Genomic DNA, 13853 nt, shown 5'->3' on the forward strand with positions numbered 1-13853 from the left:
ATACTCCCAAGGGGCTCCAAACAGGCCGGAGAACATCCAAAAATGCTCTCCTAATGGCGCATCCTTTTTCTGGGAAGGCATCCATGGAATGAGATCTCACACCCTTCAAGTCTTTGTCATTCTCTTTGTAATATTTCTCACCATTCATTCTCTGTTTTGAATCCTTGTTGGTCTTTCAGGAAAATGATCATTTTGCAGAAATGGACCTGGATTCCTGTGAGACAGAGAGGCCTCTGTTGGACATCAGAAAGAGGCATCAGGGTAAGGAGGGAGGAGTTTTTTCTCTCTCCATTTGGTCATATTCCTATGGCTTTGAACAGGATGGATTTGAATCAAATCATTTGTTTTTACCGAAAATCTCATTCTTGCTGGTATAATCTTAATATTTACAACCAGATGAAGGTTTCATTTTTAGAATAATAAATTTTCGGAGTGGTTTTTACAGTTTGATCAAAGATTACTGATTTGGTTAGAAATACATAGATAATTATGGAATTATTGTCAGGATCCCTAAGATAGCTGTTTGTATTTGGACAACTTTTCTGCTGTACTTTATTGGAAGGACAAAAATAAATAAATAATCATTTCCTTAATAACAATTTAAATATTTTATTTAACTAAAATAATAACATTACAGCATATGTATCCAAGTTTTTTAACTGGCGTACAGTAGTTAGAGATTTTATTGTTTGGACAGTGCCAGTTGAGCCCTGGGAAGAAGGGCCTGGAACCCGTGAACTCTCATTAGTTGAGTGGCAAGCACTTCAAGGTCCCAAGACTTGTGGAGTATTCTGGTCTCAAGGTTGCACTTTCATTTTTACTGCTTCACACTTAGCTACTTCAGCAGATCTATTCTACTCCAAACAATCTATTCATTGAACTTCTTGGAATTTAGCATTTAAGAGTAAAGGGTTGATTCTGTGTATATAAATTTGCAAAGGGAGAATGGGATTAAGGTTTTCTCCTCAACTCTGTATGTTTATTTTATAGCATTTTTCCGGTGAAGAAAAGGCATGATTTTTGCGGACACAAATTCACTCTTTTAAGAACTGCAAAAACAAACATCTGTGATAATATCTTCATGTTAGAAAAACTGCCCCAAATATTCTTACAGAAACCTCTGGAATTGCATGACATTGTGAGTGGATTAATGGAATTCATTTACCAAAAAATTTAGACATTGTATATAAAGGCTCATGCTACATAATTAAAAACAAATCCTTATTTCCTTATGAATAGCCTTTGAACTATAATGTTACTTAAATAGAAAACTATCAATAGAAAGATTTTTCCTCCAAAAGCAATTTATTTTTAAAAATCAGATTTAAATTTTTAAAAATCCAAATTAAATTTTTAAAAACCCTGTTTATTTTATATATTTTTTAACCATTGCTTTTCTAATCTACCATGGTTTTGAAACTCATCTGTGGGTTCATTTCATCTTTTGTTGGGGGAGATAGTGGGACCAAGAGCCCAGAGGTGGGGAGATATATTTTTCACAACTAACATCTGAAATGCACCCAAACATCCAAATGCACTCAGCAGGCCAGACTTTCTCAAAGGCCCCTGTGTAGTTTGAGATGCACTGATTCACCTGTGAGACAAGAAGGCACTCTGGGCCTCCCCCTTACCTTTTTCCTCTTGCAGGTGACACAGGGATACTGGCTAGACCTCTTCATCCATCTCTGAATGGGGACAGAATGGAAGCAGCGGCTGTGGATCAGGTATGGGGAAGCAGCCTTGTGGGGACAGAGGCCAAGGGGTGGAACAATGTCGTAGCTCAAGGAGTGGTGGTGAACAACAGTGTTGTCTCATAGGAGAACATTTCCCTTTTTCTTTTAGGGTCCAGTGTGCTTTGAAGATGTTGCTGTTTGTTTCACCGACGAAGAGTGGGAGTTGCTGGATCCTGACCAGAGAGCGCTGCATAAGGACGTCATGGAGGAGAATCGTGGGATCGTGGCCTCTCTTGGTAAGGCCCATGTGGGATCATAATATCTGTTTTTAAATTCAAAACAGCTCTCTATGATGAACCTCATATATTTTCACAGAATTCAACAGTGCCCCTTACAACACCTGGGATTTTAATATTCCCACCATTAACCTTGAACAGTAAATTACTGTTTTTTCTGTGGATGTTCTTCCTCTGGTCGCAGATTCTTAAACAAGTATCGTTCTGGTCTGAACTCCCCAGACCCTTTTGACTGCAAACTTCAGAGTCATTAGGGAAGTTGAAGTAGCTTCTGTCTAAAGTAGGCTTTCTATTTTTGTTTTTCCTTCTATAAGCTTTTGGTTGACAAAAGAGAAGACTGACAAATCTGGAAATGGCAGATTTCTGTGTTTATGTATTTTTCTTTGTGTGTTTTTGTATTCCTTTTTATGCACAATAATAAAAGAATAGTAAAAATAGTATGTATATATAAAAAAGAACAGTAACAAAAATGCAAAACCGAAAGAAATTTAGAAAACCATTAGAAGGGGTTGAAGGAAGTCTAAGGCTATCAAAGCCAAAGATTTATTATGTGGTATTGGAGCTGTAATGTTGGAGAATATGTGCAACTAATATGTGCAATTAATAGAAATAATATATATATATTAAATTATATATCACAGGTTCCCCTAAGGATGTCAGTTGAACCCCGTGAATAAATGCACCCAACCCCTTAGTAAACCCATCCATCTAAACCACTTGCATTATGCCTCTATTACCAATGTTAACAACTATTCCTCATTAATTTCTCCCTGAGACTCTAATCCATTTCTCTTCATTGCAGATGGCGAGCGACTGGAAATCAAGAACAAGGGTGACCATGACAAAATGGAGAAGCCGTATCAATATCTTGAATGTGGAAAAAGTTCCCATTCTACTTCCCATCAAAGAAATGTCTTTAGGAAGAAACCATATCAGTGCTTGGAATGTGAAAAGAGCTTCAGTACAAGCTTCTCTCTGAGTTCCCATCAAAGAATTCATACAGGGGAGAAACCCTATCAGTGCGTGGAATGTGGAAAGAGCTTCCGTAAGACCCACCATCTCACTTCCCATCAAAGAATTCATACAGGAGAGAAACCTTATCAGTGTGTGGAATGTGGAAAGAGCTTCAGTCAGAGCTCCCATCTCACTGCCCATCAAGTAATTCATACAGGGGAGAAACCCTATCAGTGTGTGGAATGTGGAAAGAGCTTCAGTCAAAGTGCCAATCTCACTTCCCATCAAAGAATTCATACAGGAGAGAAACCTTATCAGTGTGTGGAATGTGGAAAGAGCTTCAAGAAGAGCTCCTCTCTCACTTCCCATCAAAAAATTCACACAGGGGAGAAACCCTATCAATGCTTTGAATGTGGAAAGAGCTTCCGTAAGACCCACCATCTCACTTCCCATCAAAGAATTCATACAGGGGAGAAACCCTATCAGTGTGTGGAATGTGGAAAAAGCTTCCGTAAGACCCACCATCTCACTTCCCATCAAAGAATTCATATAGGGGAGAAACCCTATCAGTGTGTGGAATGTGGAAAAAGCTTCTGTCGGAGCACCGACCTTACTTCCCATCAAAGAATTCATACAGGGGAGAAACAATATCAGTGCTTGGAATGCGGAAAGAGCTTCAGTCAGAGCTCCTCTCTCACTTCCCATCAAAGAATTCATATAGGGGAGAAACCCTATCAGTGTGCGGAATGTGGAAAGAGCTTCAGTCAGAGCTCCAATCTCACTATGCATCAGAGAATTCACACAGGGGAGAAACCCTATCAGTGTGTGGAATGTGAAAAGAGCTTCAGTCAGAGCTCCAAGCTCACTTCCCATCAGAGAATACATACAGGGGAGAAACCCTTGTTGTTGATAAGCAATGTCCAGTGCACAGCGGAATGATGAGAAGTATGAGCCAACATGCTCTATACTACTTTATTTACAGTTCAAAGCTGGTAAGTTACAGAAAAACATCTTCCCTCTGCCGGAGCAGAGAAATGCATCATCTCTCCTCTAAAGCACAGAGAGAATCACTAACTGAAACTGCAAAGAGCAGGGAAAAACAGGAAACCAGTATACGTCACATCCAGTCTCCCGTTCCCGTGGGAAAACCTCCAACAGTACAGACTGTGTGGAATGTAAACACCTGTCTTGTGCCAAGCACTTCTGCTGCTCAGTGAGGGAAGCAGAAACCAACATCCTCCCCCTTTCTGTGAACATCACTGGGCAGCGTGTTCGTACAATATCAGTACAAACCCAACTTCTGCACATAGGTACAGTGTTGATCCCTTGATACAATCTTGGACAATACATCAGCAGGAATTTCATTACCTGGCATATAGGACACCGTTACGAGTCCCTTCTGAATACGTTCCCTAGCATGTTGCACCTTCAATTGCAAGTGCTTCGTGCTTTGCTTACAACCTTCAGAATTCAGCAAAGCCAAACATGCTTTGTTGTCCTGGTAAACCTGGATTGGACATTTGACAGGAATTTTCATGTCTTTGATGTATGGCTTCTTGCCAAACATCTTCTCATAGGGGGTACAACCAATCGCTGAAGATAACCTGCGATTATAACTGTAAGTGAAACATGAGAGAGCTTCGGCCCAATAACTCTCTGGAAGATTTGCATCATGCAGCAAGGTTTTTAACCCTTGAAGCAATGTTTGATTTGCTCGTTCCGCAAGTCCATTCTGCCATGGCGAGCGAGGACTAGACAAATCATGTTGAATTCCTTTCTCAGCCAGAAAAGCTTCAAACTGCTGAGAAGTGAACTCTCCCCCCCGGTCGGTGAAAAGAATCTTAATCTTCTTACCATGCACATTTCCCAACCAAGCACAGAATTCCTTGAACCTAGGAAAAGCCTCTGATTTCTGCTTGAGATTGTACACATAAATATACCTGGAAAATGCATCAATAAGAACCATGAAGTACCTATTTCCACCCAAAGAGGGCGCTAGTGGACCAACCAAATCAGCATGAATAATTTGGTATGGCTCTGTAGCTTGCCTACTAGACACCTTACCTTTCGCAGCCATTTTCACCTTGTTTGCTGCGCATGCCTTGCACTTCATGTGGTACCTGCAGGGTTTAATAGTCATACCTTCAACCAAAGCAGGCATTTTAGATACTGCCTCAAAATGCAAATGTCCAAATTTTCTGTGAAAAGCATGAATACAATCTGCATGCAAACTTTTGTTAGAACCTGCAATGCAACAAGTGTCATCCTGCACAACATCATCATAATACAAAAGAAACAAACGATCAACAAATTCAGCATACAATTGATAATCATTTTTCTTGGTGATGATGCATCTATTGTTCTTAAAGGAAACGTCTATTTTCCGCTCCATCAGCTGTCCAACGCTAAGCAGATTATGTTTCGCGTCCGGCACATAAAGCACGTCCTGTATCGACAAGTCCAAACTGTGAAGAACAACAGTTCCGTAGCCTTTACTGGGAATCGTGTGGCCATCTGCCTGGTGAATCGCACCTTCCTGCGGTGTAAAAGACACGAACAGTCGCTTATCGTTGCACATGTGATGCGTTGCAGCTGAATCAACAACGAAGAAAGATCTAGACGTCTTCTGGACCTCTGCAACCTCTGCAACCTTTGCAACGTAGCGTGAGACCATTGCCTTATGCTGCGTTGTCCTGGACACCGGACCTTTGCCTTTGCTCTGGCCTTTTCCACGCGATGAGCTTCCGCTGCGCTGCTCTGTCTTGGCCCTGGGATATTTGCATTCCCTCTTCATATGGCCTAGACGTCCACACGAGTAGCATTTCACTGCCTTCAAAGCTTTGGCGCCATCTGGTGGTTCCACTGCACTGCGGGATGACGACTGTGAAGTCTCCCCCTTGTTGATGCAGCTAGCACCGCGGCGATCCGCTTCATTCAATATCACGGCAGTAACATAGTTCACTGTCAGCTGAGCAGTTGGCTGTATAGCAATCTGAGTCGCAACAGACTCCCAACCTGAACCCAAAGATTGTAGTATCATGAAGGAATACACAGCCTCTGGAAAGTTGAGTCCTCTCTGTTGCAGCTCATGTCTCAGATTCTGCATCTCCATCAGATGTATACGCACATCTCCACCTTCAGCAAGAGCCATATTATGCAGCTTGTTGAAGTAAAACATAGTGGACCCAGCTTCTGTCCTTAAGTGAGCCTCTTTCAAAGCATCCCAAATTTCTTTGGCTGAGGTCTTATCACGCAATAGACAGAGCTCTTCTGGGGATACTATCAACGTAAGAGTTCCCCTTGCCTTGGAATCCATAGCTTTCCATTCATCTGTAACTGGAGCTGGGGGGGTTTCTGAAATTACCTTAAACAGACCCTCTTTCCGCAGAATTGCCTCTGCATACAAAACCCAGTCCGCATAATTTTTCTTATTGAGCTTAGGAATCCCACAAGCATCAGCTAGCTTTGCAGTCGCCATTTCTGCTTGTCTGCTGCTGCTTTAAATCAAGCTGCTTTAATCCAAAGGCAATTTCAAAACAGCCTCTGCCTTTGAGCCTGCGCCTTTCTGTATGCTGTGTTGCTTATCTGCAGCTGTTTCAAACTGCATTCCAAAAGCAAGCTCAAAAGTGAAAGTCCCCAAGTGCTTTCTCAATGTTGCCCTTTAATTTTTGCTGCGTCATGTCTGCAGCTGCTGTGAAACAACAGCACTTCCAAAGGTCACTTTCACTTTCCCAGCCATCCAAGCCACTACGCTTGTGCCGTGGAAAACGGCTTTAAAAGTTCAAAGTCCAGCCTTAAAGCCATTAATTAGAAGCTGGCAGGCTGCCCGGAGCAGTAGCACATACCTTCATCAATCATTTTGACGCGCAGAGCAGATAGCGTTGCGATCCGTCCCTCTGCTGCTGTTCCGTTGCCGGCACTTCGTCTCTTTGTTCCTCTGCCAGGAGCCCGACTTCTGAAGTCCATCCTCAAAATACTGCATATTTCTGGGCCCGGAACCAAATGTTGTTGATAAGCAGTGTCCAGTGCACAGCGGAATGATGAGAAGTATGAGCCAACATGCTCTATACTACTTTATTTACAGTTCAAAGCTGGTAAGTTACAGAAAAACATCTTCCCTCTGCCGGAGCAGAGAAATGCATCATCTCTCCTCTAAAGCACAGAGAGAATCACTAACTGAAACTGCAAAGAGCAGGGAAAAACAGGAAACCAGTATACGTCACATCCAGTCTCCCGTTCCCGTGGGAAAACCTCCAACAGTACAGACTGTGTGGAATGTAAACACCTGTCTTGTGCCAAGCACTTCTGCTGCTCAGTGAGGGAAGCAGAAACCAACAACCCTATCAATGCTTTGAATGTGGAAAGAGCTTCTGTCACAGCCACAGTCTCACTTCTCATCAAGTAATTCATACAGGGGAGAAACCCTATCAGTGTGTGGCATGTGGAAAGAGCTTCAGTCAGAGCGCCAATCTCACTTCCCATCAGAGAATTCATACAGGGGAGAAACCCTATCAGTGTGTGGAATGTGGAAAGAGCTTCATGAAGAGCTCCTCTCTCACTTCCCATCAAAGAATTCATACAGGGGAGAAACCCTATCAGTGTGTGGCATGTGGAAAGAGCTTCAGTCAGAGCGCCAATCTCACTTCCCATCAGAGAATTCATACAGGGGAGAAACCCTATCAGTGTGTGGAATGTGGAAAGAGCTTCAGTCAGAGCTCCAAGCTCACTTCCCATCAAAGAATTCATACAGGGGAGAAACCCTATCAGTGTGTGGAATGTGGAAAGAGCTTCATGAAGAGCGCCAATCTCACTTCCCATCAGAGAATTCATACAGGGGAGAAACCCTATCAGTGTGTGGAATGTGGAAAGAGCTTCAGTCAGAGCGCCAATCTCACTTCCCATCAAGAGAATTCATACAGGGGAGAAACCCTATCAATGCTTGGAATGTGGAAAGAGCTTCAGTCAGAGCTGCAGTCTCACTTTCCATCAAAGAATTCATACGAAGAGTGGAAAACCCTTCATTATACAACTTTCACTTCTAGGGAAACACACACCAGTTTAAACAGGCCTTTGGCTGATTGACATCTAATGCCCTATTTAAATGTGGTGGGGAGTTGGGGGTTACAGGTTTTGGGCTGTGTGTTTTGTGTTTTAATTGTGTGATTTTATGTTGTAACCGTCCTGTGACCTGTGAGTGTAGGGAATGGGAGCCAGCTCTTAGAGTCTGAGGGGTCTTTGCCCCCCAAAAAGATATGTGAGGGGACCACCCCCAGTTCATAGGAACAGCCATTCAAATGGCATGCTTGCACCGCATCCTCTGACTGTTTAACTGAGGCGAGGCTTACTAAACCCCTCCTATATTTTATTCAAGTTGGCACCCCTGCTATAGGGCGCTATAGAAATGAAATAAATAGAATAACACCATCTTGATCGCCTTCATCTGCACATGTTCCAGCTTGACAATATCCTTCTTATTATCATCATTTTAAAAAAATTATGTACCTATCACCTGAGGATTTCACGGTGCTTCACAACATAAACAGACAGGTTGAAAGCAGGGCTTTCTCAAAAACAAGTTAAGCCTGATAAATCTCTCTTTTTCATTTCTTGTTTTGGGTGCAGTTGCAAACTTTGTTGATCAGGGGGCTGCTGTGAAAATACTGCATCTCAATTTCAGTAAGGCTTTTGACAAAGTCCCCTGCGACATTTATGTGAGGAAGCTGGTAAAATGTGGGCTGAATGAGGTAACTGGTGGATTTGACTGACCGAACCCAAATTGTCCTCCTCCATGGTTCCTCCTCATCCTGGGGAAAAGTGACAAGAGGGGTGCTGCAGGGTTCTGTCCTGGGCCCATTGTTGTTCAACGACTTTATAAATGTCTTGGATGAAGGAACTGAGGGGATGATCATCCCATTTGCAGACGACACCAAACGGGGAGCGGAGGCCAATGTGGCAGAAGGCAGAATCAGCTCAAGGGCAGGAATAGTACCACTTTCTTCTGCCTTGGTCTGGCCCCACATAGAATACTGTGTTCAATTCTGGGCACCACAATTTAAGAATCTCAACTTTTGTTTGCCAGGGGCGGTGGGGGTTACAGATTTTGTGTTTTCATATTGTGATTTTATGTTGAAACCATTCTGAGAACTGTGGGTGTAGGTGTCTGGTCATGTGGCATTGCTAAGAGGAATTATGAAAAATGAAGCAAGCTACTGTGTCAATGGTGAAAGCATCACTTTGACTGGGTTTGGGTCATTGACTTGATTTCTGATCGATCCCACAAGCCTCTGCATCTCTGCCCCATTTTCTCTATGTCTGTCAGTCACGTGTAAAGCATTCTAACACAGACCAGTTGCTTACCAGGCCTCCTGGGTACATAAAAATAGGGAGGTAGCTTTGATGTAGCTTCTGTTAATCTTTAGGTAGATCTTAGGGCCAGGAACAGAGTTCACATGGATGTGGTAAAATGCCTGTCTTTTACTGCTGGGTTTATTACCACCGGGGTTTGTTAATTCCTCCTTGGTTCCTGTTTATTTAGCCTGTATGCATGCTCAAATAGTAAATAGTTCTTTGTAGTTAAGAGGCTTCCTCTGATCTGACTTTGTCCCCACGTGAGGATTTTTTGAAATGCTCAGAGGAAATCTGATTGGTTCTTACAAACGCTGTGTTAAAGTTCTTTTGTTAATAAAAACGACCTGGGCCAGGAAGTGGAACGCGCACTTTCTCCCAGGGTCTTGCTGGTCAAGCCTCGTGTCTATTGTATTAATCAGGGTCCAGTCCGTCCTTTGCCTTCAGAATGCAACAGCAGGGAACAGGAGCCAACTTTTAGAGGATGAGGGGTCTATGCCCCTTCATAAAATATTTGAGGGGGCACCCCCCCCAGTTGATAGGCATTGCCATCCAAATGGCATGCATGCCCCACATCATGTATTGATTATGCGAGGAGGGGCTTACTAAACCCCTTCTATGTTTTATTCAAGTTGGCAGCCAGGAATAGGGCGCTATAGAAATTAAATACCGTAAATGCATAAATAAAGCAAGACCATCTTGATCGCCTTCATTTGCATATGTTTCGGCTTGTCAATATCCTTATTATTATCATCATTTTAAAAAATTATGTGCCCTTTATCTGATTTCTCGGTGTTTCAGAACATAAACACACACAAGTTGAAAACATGGCTTTCCCAAAAACTCGTCAAGCCAGAGAAATCTCTCTTTTTCTTTTTTCTTTTTGGATGGAGTTAGAAAGTTTGTTGATCAGCGGACTGCTGTGGAAATAGTCGCCCGTGATATTTATGTGAGGAAGCTGGTAAAATGTTGGCTGAATGAGGTAACTGTTAGGTGGATCTGACTGACCAAACCCAAAAGAGGACTCCTTCATGGTTCCTCCTCATCCTGGGGAAAAGTGACCAGAGGGGTGCTGCAGGTTTCAGTCCTGGGCCCGTTGTTGTACAACGTCTTTATAAGTGACTTGGATGAAGGAACTGAGGAGATGCTTATCACATTTGCAGTGTGGCAGAAGGCAGAATCAGTTCAAGGGCAGGAATAGTACCAATTTATTCTGCCTTGGTCAGGCCCCACCTAGAATATTGTGTTCAATTCTGGGCACTACAATTTAAGTATCTTAAATCTTGTTTGCCCGGGGAAATCAAGAAGGTGGGGGAACACAATCCATATTCTTTTTATAACACGTGGCAAATGTTTATTAAATATACAAATTGTTAAGACTGTTGCAGGAATCCACCCAACACTCACGGGAAAATGACTGCAGGTGAGACTGAATAAAACACTTCATCGGAAAAATTAGAAGCATCTAATGTTCCCTGGGCTTTTAATAATAAATAATAATAATTTTATTATTTATACCCCGCCCTCGCCAGCCAAGGCCGGGCTCAGAGTGGCTTACAAGCAATAATAAAAACAAGATGAATGATTGCAACTTAAAAACAAAATTAAAATACAACATTGAAATATTGAAACATTAAAACTCTGTCTTCCAGGCCCTGCGGAAAGAAATCAGATCCTGCAGGGCCCTGGTCTCATGAGGCAGAGCGTTCCACCAAACCGGAGCCAGAGTTGAAAAGGCCCTGGCTCTGGTTGAAGCCAATCTGACTTCCTTAGGGCCCGGGACCACTAGGGTGTTGCTATTTATGTACCTTGAGGCTCTCTGTGGGGCATATCAGGAGAGGCGGTCCTGTAGGTACGAGGGTCCTAGGCCATATAGGGCTTTGAAGGTCAAAACGAGCACCTTAAATCTGACCCTGTACTCCACCGGGAGCCAGTGCAGCTGGAAAAGCACTGGGCGACAGTGGCGTAGCGTGGGGGGTGCCAGGGGTGCCGGCCGCACCGGGCGCAACATGGGCGGGGGGCGCACTCGCACTAGCAGCTCTCTGCCCCTACTAAAATCCACGCGTTAGGGAGCCCGCGCTCGCTCGGCTTGGCGAGGAGGTTGCGGAAGGGGGAGAGCGAAGCCTCCTGTTGCGGGCAAAAAAAGGAGAGGAAGCCGGGCGGGCGGGCTGGCTGGCGGGGGTCTGGCTGCGCCTGCTGCTGCCGTTGCCGCTGCTGCCGGGCTTTGACAGCTTGGTGAAGCGGAGGGAGAGGAGCTTTATGGTAATTTGAGCCGAGCGAGCAGGGAGTCTGGCGAGGGGGCGGGAAGAGACTTTTCCCCCTTTTCCCCCTTTTCCCACCTCACCTGGTCAAAAAGGAGAGCGGAGTCTCCTCAGGGCGCCCTCAGGCAGGGCAGGGCAAGGCAAGCAGAGCGAGGAGGAGAGAGAGGGGAAGGGGGAGGTTAATAACCCTGATAACCCACGGTACGCCGCTGCTGGGCGAATATGTTCCCATCGCAGAGACCCTGTGAGGAGCCTCGCTGCAGCATTCTGCACCCACTGGAGTTTCTGGGACATCTTCAAGGGCAGACCCGCATAGAGCGAATTACAGTAGTCAAGCCTGGAGATGACCATCGCATGGATCACTTTTAGGGCAATGCATGGTGCTTTTGTTTGACACATAAAAATCTGGCTGCTCCCAAAGACTTGTCTGTCTGTCTCTGCACCACAACACTGCTTTGGAAGGGCTTCTTTCTGATTGGTGGTTAAAATGACTATTGGTTGGTCCTGGTGCTTGAGGATGATGAACGGTACTTAACGAAAAAAGCTTGGTTTACAAAAAATTCCCTAAAGCCACGTTTCTCGGGCTAGGCTGGCTCTTAACAGCTTCTGATCAGTTTACTTGAGAGATTGCCTTCCCCCATGTATTCCCAACTCAACTGCTTTGAGAAAACTGGCACACTTACCGGTTCCACATAAAACACCTGTACTTGTGAGAAAGCAAAGTTTTAGTGTGGCGACACAGGTAGACTTTGGAACTCCCTGCCTGCACTTCTTTTTCCCGCTTTTCTTTTTGGTGCCTGCAAAAATAAATAAATGTTTGTTTAGGCAAGTCCATCCAGATATTTAGAATGTGGACATGTATTTTAATCTGATTCTCAGGAAACGGTTCATTTGTAATTGTTTCTAAACATTTTAAATAGTTGCGTGTAACTTCTTTTACTGGTGAAAACAATTCTGTGTGTGTGTGGGGTGTGTGTGTGTGTGTGTGTGAAACCGGGTACCACCTGACCTTGCTATGTCTCTGGACCTGGAGCTGCAGAATTGGTCCTTTTCCCTGCAAGCTGCTCCTCCACTTTCAGGCCAAGGGAGGGAGATGCTCAGAGTCCAGCCAAGAGCCTCACCCCCAAAAGGGATATCTGGGCATGGGCGGAGCCAGGGGGGCAGATCTCCCCCTAAATCCATTAAAAATAGTAAGAATCTGAGGTTCTGCCAAGCGAGAGAGGGCTGAGCTGGAGGGACTCGGCTTGGCAAGGGTTAATGGGAACTGAGCTGCCTTCCTAGAGAGGCCTTGAAGCAAGGGGGGGCCAGGTCCTCCACAGCCAAGGCCCCTCCCTCCCCAGTCCTTCCCTGCTTGGGTGTCTCTCCTGCAAGGGCTGCCTCGCTCTCCCCTCCTGGGATCTGGTGAGTCTCCTCTCTCTCTGGGATCTGGTGGGGGTCCCAGGGCTGCAGCAGGGGAGGGGGCCTGGGGGGCCTGATCTGCTCCTGCGGGGGGGGGACCCCAGGTCAGGGGGGAGAGGGTCCTGCCACGGAGGGGCCAGGTCTGCCACGCTCTCCTTCCTGCAGATCAGAGGATCCCAAACTCATTTGACCCTCCACTCCCCCTTTCAGAACAAAATCTTACTTCTTTAAACAAAGAAGTCCCTTAACTCTGTTTGACATCGCTCAGCCTCATTGCGCAACAGAGGAAACATCTGCAAATGGTTTTCCAAAGCTGGACAAGACACCCACCCCCAAAAAAAACACGGGGAGGAAGGAAGGAAGGGTGGAAGAGAAAGGCCAGGAATAAAGAGACGGATCCCAGCCCAGAGTCTGGCTGCTGCATTGGGGACCAGTTTCCCAGTGTCTCCCAGGGCAGCTCCCCACGGAGGCCACTGCAGCAATCCCCTCGCACCCAGAGCAGGGCATCCCAGGACCACATCCTCTCTCTCCCAAAGGGATTGTTGATGGAAAACTAGTCGGAAATGGGCGCTGCTACTCACTGAGCCTCCAGGGACCTTGGCATCAGTGGCTGTGTGTGTGTGTGAAGCTATCTGATAGAATAACCTTAATAAGTTGCTGACCTAAATTCCAAAGGAGATGTCTTTGGCCCTGCCCACTTGGCCCTCAGGGGGTTGTCCTGATACATTCCTGGCCCTCAGAGAGAGAAAAAAGGGACCGCACCCAGGAGTCTGTCTTGAGAGCGGCAGAGAGTCCAAGTGCAAGAAAAGGAGACAGGAGCAGGGGAGAAATGTGCCCTGAAGTGGGGGTGGGGGGAGAGCAACTCCTGAGGACCCCCGGGTGAGGACCCCCACTAGAGCCTAGAGCTTTTGTGTCTGTCTTGCAAG

At 45.2% G+C, this 13853-nt stretch overlaps 3 protein-coding genes across 4 annotated transcripts in view; 2 read left to right on the plus strand and 1 right to left on the minus strand.

The window, feature by feature from the left end:
* The window catches only part of LOC309368792 (uncharacterized protein), a gene marked incomplete at its 3' end in the record, with an annotated part of 476991 nt that overhangs the window by 236058 nt on the left and 227080 nt on the right, over positions 1 to 13853 (minus strand). The gene's annotated exons all lie outside the window — the stretch shown is intronic.
* LOC309369064 (uncharacterized protein) overlaps positions 1 to 13853 on the plus strand; it is a 126273-nt gene that overhangs the window by 514 nt on the left and 111906 nt on the right. The gene's annotated exons all lie outside the window — the stretch shown is intronic.
* On the plus strand, positions 865 to 3862 carry LOC309368794 (uncharacterized protein; the record flags this gene model as incomplete). The annotated part of the gene is made up of 3 exons (XM_081909101.1): positions 865 to 1724; positions 1843 to 1969; positions 2772 to 3862. The coding sequence occupies exons 1-3, from the start codon at positions 1701 to 1703 to the stop codon at positions 3860 to 3862; spliced, it is 1242 nt and encodes a 413-aa protein (XP_081765227.1). The 5' UTR covers positions 865 to 1700.

This window comes from Podarcis melisellensis (genome assembly GCF_964234715.1).
Source record: "Podarcis melisellensis genome assembly, chromosome: 4".
NCBI lineage: Eukaryota > Metazoa > Chordata > Lepidosauria > Squamata > Lacertidae > Podarcis > Podarcis melisellensis.